Source organism: Palaemon carinicauda, chromosome 1 (assembly GCF_036898095.1).
Source record: "Palaemon carinicauda isolate YSFRI2023 chromosome 1, ASM3689809v2, whole genome shotgun sequence".
Taxonomy (NCBI): Eukaryota; Metazoa; Arthropoda; class Malacostraca; order Decapoda; family Palaemonidae; genus Palaemon; species Palaemon carinicauda.
The window spans coordinates 232,717,464-232,731,729 of NC_090725.1; the positions used below are offsets into that span (position 1 = coordinate 232,717,464).

Consider the following 14,266-nt stretch of genomic DNA (forward strand, 5'->3'; position numbering starts at 1 on the left):
CAGCCCTTCATACTTCAGCACCTAGGAGTCGCTCAGCATCCTAAGAGGATCGCTAGGCTCAGTAAGGAAGACGTACTTAAAAAGGCAGAGTAATGGTTCAAGTCGACTTCCTTACCAGGTACTTATTTATTTTATGTTTGTTATTTTGAGTAACTGCTAAAATGAGATACGGGATACTTAGCTTCTAATGTTAACATGTATGCTGGTCTCCACCCACCACCCTGGGTGTGAATCAGCTACATGATCATCGGGTAAGATTAATATTGAAAAATGTTATTTTCCTTAGTAAAATAAATTTTTGAATATACTTACCCGATGATCATGAATTTAAGGACCCTCCCTTCCTCCCCATAGAGAACCAGTGGACCGAGGAGAAAATTGAGTTCTTGTTGACAAGAAGTACTTGAGTACCTGCTCACAGATGGCGCTGTTGTGTACACCCCCACCTGTATAGCAATCGCTGGCGTATCCCGACCTTAGATTTCTGTCGGGCAACAGAGTTGACAGCTACATGATCATCGGGTAAGTATATTCAAAAATTTATTTTACTAAGGAAAATAACATTTCTGTAAAGTATACCTTTATGTTTTGCATTGCAGTTACCTTAAGACCTTCTACAACACTTTTGTATATTATTTTGCAGATATACCTAAAAAATAGCAGTGCCACATTAGCATTCGTTGATACTTTGTGCACTGTTGGTCTGGCTGAATTTTTAGAGGCATCTGGACGTAACCCACATTCTGAAACATTCCCTACTCTTAATAAGTAAGCTCTTCAATTTTGTACAAATAATGTTATTAGCAATATTTTCAGAGGATGAAATTTTAGTTTTAAGTTGAATCATATTTGCATTTTTAATGTGGTTCATATGTACATTGAACATACCCTGCTACTTAAAATGTTAAGTGATTTAAACGCTTGGGAGTTGAATATAATGCATCAGCAGTAGTATTAGTTAATTCTTTTTGTAAGTAAGTGAAATACTAACCACTTTCATAATATCTAATACTGTACAATTACGATGCATTTAATTTAATATTTATACTATAAACTACCGTAAGTTTGTATAGATGTATTAAAATCTAGTATTGTATAGCCTACCCATATGTGCTCTTATCTTTAAAAAAGAGTTTTACCTATACAGTATTTCTAACTGATTGGTATTGGTTAATGTAACTAACAATTTGGTGTTTATTTGTCATGATTCATAACTCTTCAATCATACAGTATATTCCTCTTTTGTAGTCATTTATGTGTATCCCTAAATATTGTTGACTGAAAAAGCAAATAGATATAGCCAACTAACAACATATGCTGCTGACCCATCCTCCTAATTTTTTAGCATGGTAATGGACTGTACACAGCTGTGAGAATCTCCCCTTCTTTGTTTTTGAAGCCAGGAAAAGTCATTAATTTGGATTTATTATTCTATTATTTTGATGAAGCTTACCTTTTGAGTTATAATAGTAGCATCCCTGAAGTGTAAGCCTCTCGACTTTAGGAATATCTTCTCGATAGCTCAGATGATCTATGTATCTGGATTACTGTGTTCTATCAGTAATTGAGCAAAAGTCATTCTTCATGGTTGGGAAGTCAAATTCAGGGTAAGTCTTAGTTGAGTATTTAATACAAAGTTCACAATTTAGGTTCTAAAAAGTTAACAGTGATCAGGCAGTAGTGGAATGGGTGAAACAATACTGCCAACGTCCTTTTAAATGGCAATGCTGGCTCATGGGGAGAGGCGGCAGATTTACATTGGTCGCCTCCAGAGCCGTTGGTGAAACAAATAGTGACGTGCGTGGGGCAGAAAATTCTTCATTGGCTGAGACGCTCCTGGTGAGAAGTTTATTCCCAGCCGGCCTGTCTTCCCACTAATTCATAGGTGGTGAGTTGCCATCTTGCTCTGCGGTGGCTTGGCTCTGATTGGCGGAAGCGTTCGCTGGGATGGAATCAATGTTAGGCGAGCTGCTTGGCCGCTGATGAGAGTGGTCTATGTTTGGGATGTTGTTCGTATGACAGGAACATTTCTTGAGTTGTGTTTAGGGATGGTTTTTCTCGCTGTATGAGGAGAGCTTCAAGGATTTTAAGTCTTCTGCTGTAAGGAGCATGGCCAATGATCTTAGTTAGTTCCGACGTGATATACAAACTTCGTAATCATTTAATATAAGAATTCGCTTCAGCTCAGCTGAAACAGCCGAAGAGAAAGCAAACCAGGCAGTTGTGCTGATTGGTTTGCTGGCGGTATGGGGCTCCGCCCTCCCCCCCCCCCCCCAACTGCCAGCCCGCTTTCCCCATTCACTCGCTTCGGCTCAATGTGGATGGTTGCCTACTCTCTGCTCTCTACGCTACAGCCTTTTGCCTTCTCTTGTGCTTGTGTACTAGTGATTGGTCTTTGTTATAAAGGAGAAAGTTACTCTTTAAAATGCGATGTTGTGCAGGCCATGGCGGGCGTTGCATTGGGTGGCGTTCGTCACCTTTTGTAGACCCGCACACGCTCTGCTCGACATGCAGGGGAAAACTTTGCTCTCAAGGTTCTCCTTGCCATAGTGTGAATCATGGCTGACATTTTGGGAAGCCCGGATTCACAGCCTGTCGGGGTTTTCTCGTGTTTCGCCGGGCGAGTGGTTGACCTTAGCGCTCCCGCTATTTCGGCGATCCCGAGAAACAGCCAACAGATTGCTGTTACCGATGACGACATGTTACCCAGTAAGAAGGGGGAATTTTGGATGTCTCGGATTATCAGGTAAGCTTGACTTAAATTTGTTAAGACGCCGTTTGAATATGGCGGACGAGCTTCAACAACGTCATTTGAATGATACGAATGTTGATGAACACATGAATGTAATTGAGTTTGTAACAGGGTTGCCAGGTTGGCCTTTTTCAGCTAAAGACATCAAATTTGGCCTTTTTTTTTATTTGAAATTGGTTAGCCTTTAGCAATATCATAAAAGGTTGGCCTTAAAGGCTATACCTTTGGCCTTTTTTTTAACTTCTTAAAGCTGCAATTGATCAAAGTTGGCCTTTTCTCGCTTACGAAACCTGGCAACCCTGGGTTGTAACTTTATCGACTCTCATGTTCACTGATGCCCCTGCTGTTGTTGACTATGAACCTGATGAAGCATTTGTTCCTGGCAAAATGCAAACTTTTTCCAATGGTAAAATAATTGCAGGACTCCCTGTTAAAGCCAGGGAGAGTAAGGTTTTAATCACAGATTTCTTTAACGATTGATGGCAAATCCTTTACAGCTTCGCCCGCAAGTCAGTTAAAATTAAAATCTGCCAGATTTTCTGCTGATAAGCAGTTAAAATTAAAATCTGCCAAATCTCCTGCTGATAAACAGTTGAAATTAAAACACCGACCACGGCTCTTCCTGCAGACATGGCTCAGGTTGTTCATCCTCGTCCAGTGTCGTCTGCTGTTGCCTCGACCAACGTTCCAGCACCTCGGAGGGGGCACAAGAAGAGGAAGCCTGGGTGGTATTCCTCTTCTAGTTTCTCCTCCTCTCTCCTCCTCTTCTTCGTCTTCATCTTCTGACTCTGACTCTTCTCCCCCAGGGGAAGAAGAGGAAAGTGAAGAGGGCCAGGAAGGCCAGTCGCAGTCAAACGGACATGGCGCCCCGAGACACCTCTTCTCCTCCGGTGAATGAGGGCGATGTGCGAGATTCCTGTGTTCCCCGCACTAGTGGGATTGTTCACGGCGAATCTCGCGCAAGGCCTCCATGCACGACAACTGCGCTCGAGGCCGTAGGTATCGTCTCCCAGAGCATGGTGACGGGGTCCTCGGGCCCCCGATCTACAGCTCGGACTCAAATTGAACTGCTCTTGAGCGGGGAAAGGAGAGTCCTGGCTTCGGCACGAGAAATTTCAGCTGTGGTCTCATGAAGAATCCGCGGTATGCACGACTATCTCCACGGGGCTAGCCATGCGCACCAACTCAGCGACTCGTGCCGCTTGAGCAGTGAGCAGGCCCAGACAGTCGCGCACTCGACCCGCGCGACTCGGGCCTGGCATAGAGCCACCTCGCTGCTCAGCCCGGGACATGGGGGCCGGTCGTGCACGATCAGGCTAGCTCTCGCGCATGCGGATGCAGCCAACCCCCATGTTTTCTGGCCATGTAATAGGTGAGGCCGCGCGCACCACTCGCGTGACTAACCTGTCTACACCTCCTGGTGTGAGCGCTGCGGTTCCTAGTGACCCCGCTCGCGCTCAATCTCCTTCGGGAGCTTCGTGGGGCTCGCAGCGACCAATCACGCACTTGGTCGCAGTGGGAACCTCGATGCATTCCGTCGGGGATGAACCCTGCCAGGGTCCTTCCTTGACACCTGAATGCACGCGTGGTTTGGTCCTAGGACCAGAGCAAGGGTATTCATGGGAGATGTCATCACCTGTGCAGCATGTCGCTTCCCCTACACCTACGGATGTAGCGGGACCGAGGGATCAGCCACTTCCATGGCCTTCACCGGCCGTGGAGACTGAAGATCCCGAGGTGGAGTCGCAGTTCCTAGAGGCCATTAACCCCATGCCTGAGATTAATGGCCTCAGGGCTTCTCCTGCGGTAGTGTCTGAGATAAGTGTACATCCTTGGAGATCCTATGGGGAGCTCCCAAATCCAGTTCACGGCCCCTCAAACTACCCTGGTTGAGACAGGCTGCTCAAGCTTTGGACCGAGTGAGTGACCAGATCGCAGGACCTGGTGACTCGCTTAGGCCAAGGATTCGAACAAGCTTCTCCCTCAACCACTCCAGTGACAGAAGAGGTACTATGTCACAAAGTCTTCTGTGTCTTGTCCTCTCCCTCTCGACCCCGTGGTCGGAGTGCTTTCTGGGGGTTCCTCGGTCGAGAACTTGAAATCTCAGAGAGTGGCCCTCTCGGCCTCTTGAGATTTCAACTATGGAGTCCATCTCTGTAGCTGCTCTCAAGGCTGCTTCGTGGCACAACCACTGGTGTGGTACGGACACAGTGTTTGCGTGGGACACCAAGCTCACTAACCCCGAACACATGGAGCAGTACAGGAACCTGGCTTTGTCTGGTGGGAAAGCTGTTGATTTTCTCTTGGACCAGCTTGCTACCCAGTATGCCAATCTGATCCTCAAAAAACGTGAGGCAGTAGTCACTCATTTGGCGAGATAGATTGGTTCAGGAGAGGCCCTGGCACTCAGGAACTTTCCAATTAGAGCTGCAACTTCTCTCTTTCCACCAGAGGAAGTTCGGGCCGCGTTGGATAAATGGCGCCTCGACTCGTAGGACTCCATTATCCACCAGGCACAAGCTGGGTTTCAAGGGACCTGGTCCCGCAAAAACGTACGCAGCTAGGCCAAGCCCACAGGAAGTGGCAAGAGTACCAAAGGTCGTGCTCCTGCTGCTCCTGCTGCTGCTGTACAGCCGAGACCTGCTCCTGTTCAGAAGGGTTCTGCCCCCAACCAGACCTTTCAGCCTTCCTAGGGAGCTCCGCCACGTTTGGGAAAGAACAGGGGCAAGCAAGGGAAAGGGAAACGCTGAGATTAGTTTTCCACTTCCCATGCTGAGGGGAGTAGGAGGATTCCTATCGCGCCATTTGGCGATGTGGCAGCACCTCAGGGCAGAGGAATGGGTAGTGTCGACCCTTCACGAAGGGTACAAGCTCTCATTCGTTCTTCATCGGTCCCCCCTATCCTCCACTCCAATAGCGTTCCACACATACGCTCCAACATCCCTGAAGGCTCTGGCCTTGGAGGCGGAGGTCCAGGAAATGTTGGAGAAGGATGCGCTAGAAGTCGTACACGATCAGTCACCAGGAGGTTGGAGACCGATCATCAACCTTTCGCCATTGAACAAGTTTGTTCAGCAAACTGCGTTCAAGATGCTAACAGTTCGGATTGTGCTGTTAGCCATTAGGCAGTACGACTTTATGTTTTCAATAGACTTGAAGACCGCGTACTTTCAAGTATCAGTTCATCGGTCGTTTAGAGAGTACCTCCGATTCACCTTCCAGGGCATGATGTACCAGTTCAAAGTACTGTGCTTCGGACTGTGCACAGCTCCCCAAGTGTTCACGCGAGTGTTCACGACGGTAGCAGCTTGGGCCCACTCGAGGGGCATCCGCATACTGATGTACCTCGATGAGTGGCTGATTCTCGCTCACTCGCAGGAGCAGTTTAGTCAGGATCAAGACTCGCTTCTTGCAGTCTGTCGCGATCTGGGGATCGTGGTGAACTGCGAGAAGTCGAACCTCATTCCCAAGCAGAAGGTGAAGTATCTGGGAAGGCTGATCGTCTCTGCATTCCAGCCCTCCAGTGGCAAGCTCTTCTAGGTTACCTCTCCTCACTGGAGAAGCTCATTCCTTTCGGGCGGATCCATCTCCGCTCCCTTCTGTGGTGTCTGAAGGAGTAGTGGTCTGCAGCCATCGATCCTCCCTCTCATCCGGTCCTCATTCCTCATGGAATGCGAGGTAAGGGAGGATCTTCTTTGGTGGCTAAACGAGGAGAACCTCATGAGAGGGTTTTCTCATAAACCCTCCTCCACCTCAGTTCCGTCTGTTCACAGACTCATCCACGGAAGGTTGGGGTGCACACCTGGACGACTTGGTCGTGTCAGGTGTGTGGTCGGAAGAAAAGAAACACCTGCACATCAACGTGCTGGAAATGATGGCAGTCTCGAGATCACACTTTCATTTCCAGGCCTGCTGGAGAGAGCACTCGGTAGTGCTGATGAGCGACAACACGTTCGTGGTCGCGCACGTCAACAAGCAAGGGGGCACGCTCTCATGTCCCTTGCAGCAGTTGACGAGGCAGGTGTTTCTGTGGGCAGAGAGTCAACACGTGACCTTGTCAGCCAGGTATATTCCAGGCAAGAGAAGTGTTCGGGCAGACGCCCTAAGTCGCAGAAACCAGGTAATAGTGGCAGAATGGTCTCTTCATCCTTGGGTCGCGAGTAGAGTACTCGACCTCTGGGGAGAACCAAGGATCGACCTTTCGCAACACGGCACAACGCCAAGCTTGCTGTGTTTTGCTCTCCAGTACCAGATCCTGCGGCTGTGTTTAAGGACGCACTGCAACATCCTTGGGATCTACTGGATTGCTACACGTTCCCCCCCCCCCCCTTTTTGCTTGCTTCGCACAGTCCTATACCAGGTCCTAGTAGCTCCAGCACTCAGGATGACTCATTGCTCCACTATGGCTACACATGGAGTAGTTTCCCGATCTGTTGTCCCTCTTGGTCGAGGCACCGCAAGAGCTACCACACTGGCCCAATCTCCTTCGGCAACCCTTGTCGAACAGGTACCACCAGGCAGTGCAGTCGCTCAGACTTCTCGTGTGGAGACTATCCGGCTTTTCGCGACTCGCTGCGAGAGAGATGTGAGGGTACCTTAGAAGATCCTCCTCAGTCTACCAGGGGAAGTGTTTGGTCTTCTGTGATTGGTGTAGTGGAATGGGTATCTCTCCAGTTGGAGCCTCTCTGACTCAGATCGCAGACTTCCTAATTTTTCTTCGCAGAGATAAGCACCTTCCGGTTTCTGCCATTAAAGGGTATAGGTCTGCCCATGCAATGGTGTTCCGTCTGAAGGGCATAGATATCTCCAGCGCCCTGGGGATTTCTATGCTCATTAAGAGCTTCGAACAGTTGCGTCCCCCAAGGGAACTTAGAGTTCCCCAGTGGGATGTCGCCTTCATTCTCAGGTCTCTTACTCGTGTTCCGTATGAACCCTTGCGCCGTGCCTCAAACAGGCACTTGACCTTTAAGACTGTTTTTTCTGCTAGCCTTAGCATCGGCGAAGAGAGTGGGGGAGTTACAGGGCCTCTCCTGTAATGTCACACGCAGAGGGTTGGAAGGAGATCTCCTTGATTTTTGTGCCAAAGTTTGTGGCCAAGACTCGGAACCCAGCGATCCACGATCCCAGGTTCGAGGCCTTTACTATTCCTTCCTTACCGGATGTGGCGGTTCAGGTGAGAAGCTTCTCTGTCCCGTCAGGTGTCTCCGGCGCTATCTTAAGCGAACTCGGCATCTCAGACCTGAATGTCGAAGACTTCGTTAGCACCGGCAGAACCAAGAGGGAGGTGTCGAGGAACACTATATCCTTCTAGATCCGTGAGACCATCCGCAAGGCGTATGAGACTACCTCAAGAGTCCAAGCACCAGCGATGGTTAAAGCTCACGAGATCACGGGCATTGCCCCCACACTTGCTTTCAAGAGAAATCTTGCAGTGGGCCAGGTGCTGAAGGCTGGCGTTGGGAAACGCCAGACCACCTTTACGGCCTTTTACTTGAGGGAGTTGACGCACAAGTCCTTGGACACCTTTGTTCTTGGCCCTTTGGTAGCAGCTCAAGCTATTGTCTGACCTTTCCAGCTCCTCTGGGACAGGGAAGTCTCTGTCTTGGTTTTATGGTATGTTTGGCAGTGTGAAAGCAGTCTGCAGGTGGTTCGCCTTTCTATCTACTCCCTTGGAGTTCCATACATCAAGACAAGTCTTCCCAGGTAAGATTGCTAGAGTTTGTTTACAAGTATTCTCCTCCCGTCTTCTGCCAGGCAAGGAAGACGGTGGATGTATAAACCTTTTGCCTTTTGGTTTTGGAGTTTCATCCAGTCACTGTGACCCTAGGGTCGAGTGTCTCTTACGTTCACGCGCTCTGGTCGCGCGATGCTCTTACACATCGCGTGGCGGCTCCCAGTCTCTCAGACCCCACCATCATCATGTCGGGTCAAGAGGCAGACCTCCCACCAACCAGTGAGTCTTCCTATATTAAATGATTACGAGGTTTGTATATCGCATCGGAACAAATGACAATTTGCCCTACATTGTATTTTTCCTAGCTATACAAACCCGTAAACATTTAATATAAATGCCCACCTCTACCACCCCTCTCATGTTCTACATTAAGCCTAAAGTGTTTGAATGAGGAAAGGGGGGTGGGGGGGTGCTAAGCTCCACCCCATATCGCCAGCCAACCAATCAGCACAACTGCCTGGTTTTCTTTCTCTTCGGCTCTTTCAGCTGAGCTGAAGCGAATTCCTATATTAGATGATTACAGGTTTGTATGGCTAGGAAAAATACAATTTAGGACAAATAGACCACATGGGATTGCCTAAGGAAGTCCTGAGTCGGTGGAGCTGGATTGTTCCTCATGATGAGGGACTTCGTCTTAGCCTTTTGGTAGCCGATTGTGAAGTTGATCTTAGTGTTCTCATCTACGGGAGAGATGTGGTTGCTGACGATGTCCCTCACTGCATTCTCGTTGTTCTTGTATTTTTTGTGCATATACCCCTTGTAGTGTAAGTTGATGGACGTAGGCCTTGATGGTAGAGGCCTTATGTCTGGTAGGACATTCACTGTCCCCATTGAGACATAATCCAAGGCTGGTAGGCTTGGTGTAGACATGCGTGTTGTATCCTGAAGAACTCGGCGAGATGAGTACATCTAGAATGGGCATTTGACCATTGTTGCTGTGCTCCATAGTGAACCTAAGGGAATTGTACTCCACACATGTCCTGCGAAGAGTCTCGATGTCCTGAATGGAAGGTGTCGATAAGCCTCACATACTCATCAGATTGATGAATGAGTGAGAAGACCCTCTATTTGACAACTCCCATGTAGAAGTTGGTGAAGAGAGCACCAAGGGGGGAGCCCATAGCCACACCAACAATCATAGCCCAGCTGTTGCAGAGCAAGATGGCAACTCGCCACCTATAAGTGAATGGGAAGACTCCCTGGCTGGGAATCAACTTCTCCTGGGGAGCATCTCAGCCAAAGAAAATTCTCTGCCCCACTCACATTACTGTTTGTTCTGTCCGTGGCGCCAGAGGCGGCCAATGTAAATCCGCCACCTCTCCCCATGAGCCAGCATTGCCATTTAAAAGGACGTTGACAGCATCGTTTCGCCCATTCCACTACAGCCTAAGTAAGGGAGGTAATCCTCTTGAAACGCATCGCTGTTAACTTTTTATGTACCTAAATTGTGAACTTTGTATTAAGAGGGTTGGCCGGCTAATGCCGTTTTTTAACGACAGGACTATGACCTTCATACCACTAAATAAGGTGACTTAGGACATCTGCAAACTGCATAGGATTTTTACCTTCGGTTTTGCGACGCCAGGGCGAATTATCCAGAAAATGAGTGTCTTAAATTCTATCTTCTCCCTTGATTATTAATATTAAGACCTGGGATTACTACCCTATATAGACCTGATATAGACCTCCACTAAAATGAGGAGTTTTTTTTTAAAGTCATTTTTTTTCTAGATATGAACTTCTTCACTATGGTAAAAAAATAAACCCAAAAAAATGGGAATTTAAAAACTGTCTCGGATACAATCGGGCTCTCGCTCTGTACCGCCTTTTGTTGTCCGAAACATATTTCGTAATCCAAGTTGTAAAATTCTTCGCATCTCTTTTCACAAAGGGAAAATTTCATAAGCCTCTTCTTTCGTATCGAGAGGTTTTTTAAGAAAAATTCTTCCTTTGGTTTGTTATAGCTTTAGTTTCTGAATGAGAAATGTTATGGTGATTGGTAATGTAGTAAAATTTTTCCAAGTTAATTATTAATAGTATATATGAGAGGAATTCTTTGATTCGAAATTCCTTTACATCATTGATAATTTTTAGGCTGTCATGATTATTTTTTAATACATTTTTAGAATCTGGATGAAGGAGATTATAACATGTCATCATTTAGTTTACAGAGAGTTGCTGTTTAACTACAGTATTAGGCAAGTCTGATCATCAAGGTACATATTTATGCTATATGCAGTATCTCCTTCGTTATTCTTCCTCCATCTAAGTGTGGAAATCAGCAATATGATCATGAGGGGAGGTTATTAGAAATAAAGGGAATTTTTGATAAAATTTATCATTTGTTTATACAGTACTTTACTCCCCTGATGTCCATAAACATGCCACCTACCTCCCTGTGCCTCCCTACCAACTAGTGATATCAATCGGCTGTTGGTCTAATTTCAATTTTGAGACAAAGTCAAAGGAGATAGGGCATTGCCACTTAAGTATTGTTATACAGTATACTGTTCAATAATCTCAATACCTCCAGGGCACCAGCTACACATTAAGATGCTATCGCTAGAGAGTTATGGGGTCTTTTGACTGGCCAGACAGTATTACATTGGATCCTTCTCTCTGGTTACAGTTTACTTTCCTTTTGCCCACACACATTCACCGAATAGTCTGGCGTATTCTTTACAGATTCTCCTCTGTTCTCATACACCTGACAACACAGATTACCTAACAATTTTTCTTCACCTAAGGGTTTAACTACGGTAATGTATTTTTTCAGTGGCTACTTTCCTCTTGGTAAGGGTAGAAGAAACACACTAGTTATGGTAAGCAGCTCTTTTAGGAGGACACACTAATATCAAACCAGTTCTCTAGTCACGGGTAGTGCCATAGCCTCTGTACCATGGTCTTCCACTGTCTTGGGTTAGAGTTCTCTTGCTTGAGGGTGCACTGGGCACACTGTTCTATTTAATTTCTCTTCCTCTTATTTTGTTGAAGTTTTTATAGATTATATAGAAAGTATTTATTTCAATGTTGTTATTGTTCTTAAAATGTTTAATTTTTCCTTGTTTCCTTTCCTCACTGAGCTATTTTCCCTGTTGGAGCCCTTGGGCTTATAGCATCCTTCTTTTCCAACTAGGGTTGTAGCTTAGCAAGTAATGATAATAATAATAATAGAGAGGCAGAGCTATTACAAGGTAAGAAAATGGGAAACATTTTAGTTTTAGGGTACATGTCAACATTTAACCAGTTTTCATGAAGAAGCAATAACAACATCAGATGATTATAGAAGTAGTTGTTTATTAAAATTCTGTTTATATGCAAAAAGTTAGAAAAGTTGCAACTTGATTATGTGACATGAGCATAAATCGGAGCATTTGCTCTTTTGTTAAATTGCTTCTCTTTTCTGTAGTGCTTAACAATACTTGTGTGAATGCATTGGTTTCATGAATGAGGGAACAATGAGATTAATTGGTTGTTTGAAAATTAAAATTAAGATTACAGTGTACAGAGAATTGGACATGTTTCTATGAATCTCCAGTGTTGTTCATATTGCTCCTTAATAGAAGCTTTTTATCAATGTATACTCCCAAAATTTTATCATTCTCCCATTTTCTTAACTTTAAAAAATACATCCCCTTAGTAAAGTGATGAGACAATCTAGAGTTTTAATGGTAAGTACACTAGGAGTTTCCCATTCTTCTGTTTTCTCCATCAAAATGTCTCGGCACAACATATATCACCCCTTCCAGACTTTTATATCACTGACATGTGATGATAGGGAATAGGGAGTACTTTGGACTTTGAATTTGAAGAATGGGAAAATTCTAGCATGCTTGTAGTTTTAGAAAGAAAAGTAAATTAGGAAATTATTTATGAAATTTTGGGTGTGTGTCAATCAAGCAAGCTTCTGGACAAGAAGCAATATGAACATGGGTGAGTACAGTGGAAACTCTACATACGATTGTCCTAACATACGAATTTTCCAACATACGAAGTAAAATTCAACCAAATTTCTGTCTCGACACCCGAAGTAATGCTCCAACATACGATGTAGATCTTGTTTACGCCGGTAGATGGTAGCACGTAAGAGGGACGCCATTGAGCGTCGAGTGCTCTGTTCTCTGTTCTTGTGTGTATCGTGTCGTTGTCCTCTGCTTGGTCTGCTATTAATAGTGCTTATTTTCTTCCTTTTCTCACTTTTCCTTTTTGATTTTACGTATAATCATGGTGCCTAAGAAGCTAAGTTTCAGTACAGGTAGTGGTGAGAAAAGGAAGAAGGCAATTCTTTCGTTAGAATTGAAGCAAGAAATTATAGAAAAACATGAAAGCAGTGTGCATGTGAGTGATATGGCTAAACAATATGGCCGGAATAGGCCTATGATCTCGACGATCAAAGCAGATAAACCATCGAAGGGGATCACCATTATTACAAGACATCGTAGCAATACCCTGGAAGAGATAGAACGCCTTTTGTTGATAGGGATAAAGGACAAAGAGATTGTTGGCAACGATCATTTGTGAGAAGGGCCAGCGTGATGAACAGAAAGAAAGAAAAAAGTGAAGCAAAGAAAACCAAGATGGCATTAACAAGCTCTTTTGAAAAAGTCTTCTCTCTTTTTCTGTTTCTCTCTAAACATAGCATTAACATGTTCTTTAAATAAATATCTCTCTCTCTCTCTCTCTCTCTCTCTCTCTCTCTCTCTCTCTCTCTCTCTCTCTCTCTCTCTCTCTCTCTCTCTCTCTCTCTCTCTCTCTCGTTCTTCTTCGCTGTTATAGTGTTAGAGACGTCTATTATTTTTTTTCCGAGAGAGAGAGAGAGAGAGATTAAACAAAAATTTGTCTACAGTACATATGATTTTTAACAGCGTCATCGTGTTGAAAAACAATTAAATGTAACTAAGAAAGTAATAACAGCTAATCTGAATTCCTTTATTAACTAAAACAAATATTGATACAAACACACTCGTGTGCATATGCACAAACATACACACACAGGTGCAAGAATTGCTACGCAGTAGACAGATGGTAGGGGAGGAGGTAGAGATGGTGACTGCGATAACGTACCGTACCTCGTCACTGAAAGTGATGAAAATTAAAAATCAAAAGAAAAAAATGTAAAAAATATGAAATATAGAAATAAGAAAAAAATAAGCAAAGTTAGATTAAAGTTTCCGTAGTGTAAGTTACGGTACGTTATCGCAGTCACCATCTCTACCTCCTCGCCGATTGTGTCTCCTCCTGCGTGTGTGTGTGTTTGCGCATGCGCACACGAGTGTGTTTGTATCAATATTTGTTTTAGTTAATAAAGGAATTCAGATTCGCTGATATTGTTTTTTTTAGTTACATTTAATTGTCTTTCAACTCGCTGACGCTGTTAAAAATCATATGTACACAACACATTTTTGTTTAATCTCTCTCTCTCTCTCTCTCTCTCTCTCTCTCTCTCTCTCTCTCTCTCTCTCTCTCTCTTTCAGAAAAAATTAATAGTCTCTAACACTAACAGTGAAGAAGAACAAGAGAGAGAGAGAGAGAGAGAGAGAGAGTGTATTTATTTAAAGAACATGTTAACACCATGTCTACCTTCTCGCCGATCGTCCTTCTCCTCCTAGCGTAGCAAATCCTACACCTGCGTTGGCCTGTCTCTAGGGTAAAGTGACAATAAAACACATTTTTTATTTATTATTTCTTTATAATTATCTTTTTTACATGCTTCTTTCATTTTATGCAGTTATGTTATTATGTGTAATTATATGTAGTAATTTATTAAGGAGTTAATATAG

The 14,266-nt window shown here is 44.7% G+C and overlaps 1 protein-coding gene across 3 annotated transcripts in view; it reads left to right on the forward strand.

The window, feature by feature from the left end:
- Positions 1 to 14,266, forward strand: part of Fancd2 — a 728,399-nt gene that overhangs the window by 665,432 nt on the left and 48,701 nt on the right. For all 3 annotated transcript variants that reach the window (XM_068387949.1, XM_068387938.1, XM_068387943.1), the window contains one exon: positions 644 to 768. In XM_068387949.1, coding sequence (XP_068244050.1) covers positions 644 to 768 — 125 coding nt within the window. The remainder of the gene's footprint in view (positions 1 to 643; positions 769 to 14,266) is intronic.